This window comes from Penaeus monodon, chromosome 24, assembly GCF_015228065.2.
Source record: "Penaeus monodon isolate SGIC_2016 chromosome 24, NSTDA_Pmon_1, whole genome shotgun sequence".
NCBI lineage: Eukaryota > Metazoa > Arthropoda > Malacostraca > Decapoda > Penaeidae > Penaeus > Penaeus monodon.
The window spans coordinates 29,911,690-29,912,613 of NC_051409.1; the positions used below are offsets into that span (position 1 = coordinate 29,911,690).

A 924-nucleotide genomic window follows, 5' to 3' on the forward strand; every position below is an offset into this window, starting at 1 on the left:
AGATTATCATTCCATTAGTAAAATGATTTAAAAAAAAATAATGTATATAATCACGTGTGACTCGTGTAAACAATGTGACATAGCAAGCATAAAACATTTTTGAAAATTGCGATTAAGTTTCTTATTATTTTGGACAAAAATCATATCAATGAATAAAAGAAAAATATTTTTAAGATAATATAAATCCTACGATAATACACAGACAAAAAAATTCAATAAAAAAACAAAAATACGATTCCTAACAAAATAACAAAATAACCCAGCGCACTCTACCGTATCTGACTACGACCATACAATGTCTTGCAATTTGCAGAAATGCTGCTATAAGATCTTAAATGAGTACTTTGGAGATATTGTTGCAAGGGTTGGAGATGCACTCTTTCAGAAGGGGTTAAATCCCCTCAGGGTGATATGTGCACACACGAAATTACCGCATTCTAAGGTGAGGAAGAGATGTTAAATAACCAAGTTTTTTTCCACGAATTATTTATTGATATTTATGTTAGTTATTTGCTTTTATTAAGTATATATCGTGTTATTTCCTTTTGTTTTGTGGCAACTTTCATTGATATAATTGTTTTCATTACGTAATTAATTATTATTTTTTATTCTTCATTAGAATTTAGAGTAAGACTCCAGTTTCATATTCTTGTTGAGAATTTGTATATTTTATCAATTTAGTTCCTTCATTCACGTAGTTTCTCGTCTGACTTATTTCCTGTTGAATCACCCTTGTATATTGGCTGTGTGCATGGCTTCCATACCTATTTGAACTTCAACAAATACTAACATCACCCCATGCTATATAACCATGCAAAATAGAGCTTACCAGTAGAATAATGGTGTAGTTTCCGTTTCACACAGCCAACAGTATAAAGTATAGAAGGACAGAAAGAGACACTTTTCATTTATGGTATTCGCTTT

General features: G+C 30.4%; 1 protein-coding gene across 1 annotated transcript in view; it reads left to right on the top strand.

Annotated features, from left to right (window-relative positions):
• Positions 1-257: 257 nt before the first annotated feature.
• The window catches only part of LOC119588711 (DNA-directed RNA polymerase III subunit RPC3-like), a gene marked incomplete at its 3' end in the record, with an annotated part of 9,280 nt that continues 8,613 nt past the window's right edge, over positions 258-924 (top strand). The window contains 1 exon segment of the mRNA XM_037937351.1: positions 258-442. Coding sequence (XP_037793279.1) covers positions 296-442 — 147 coding nt within the window.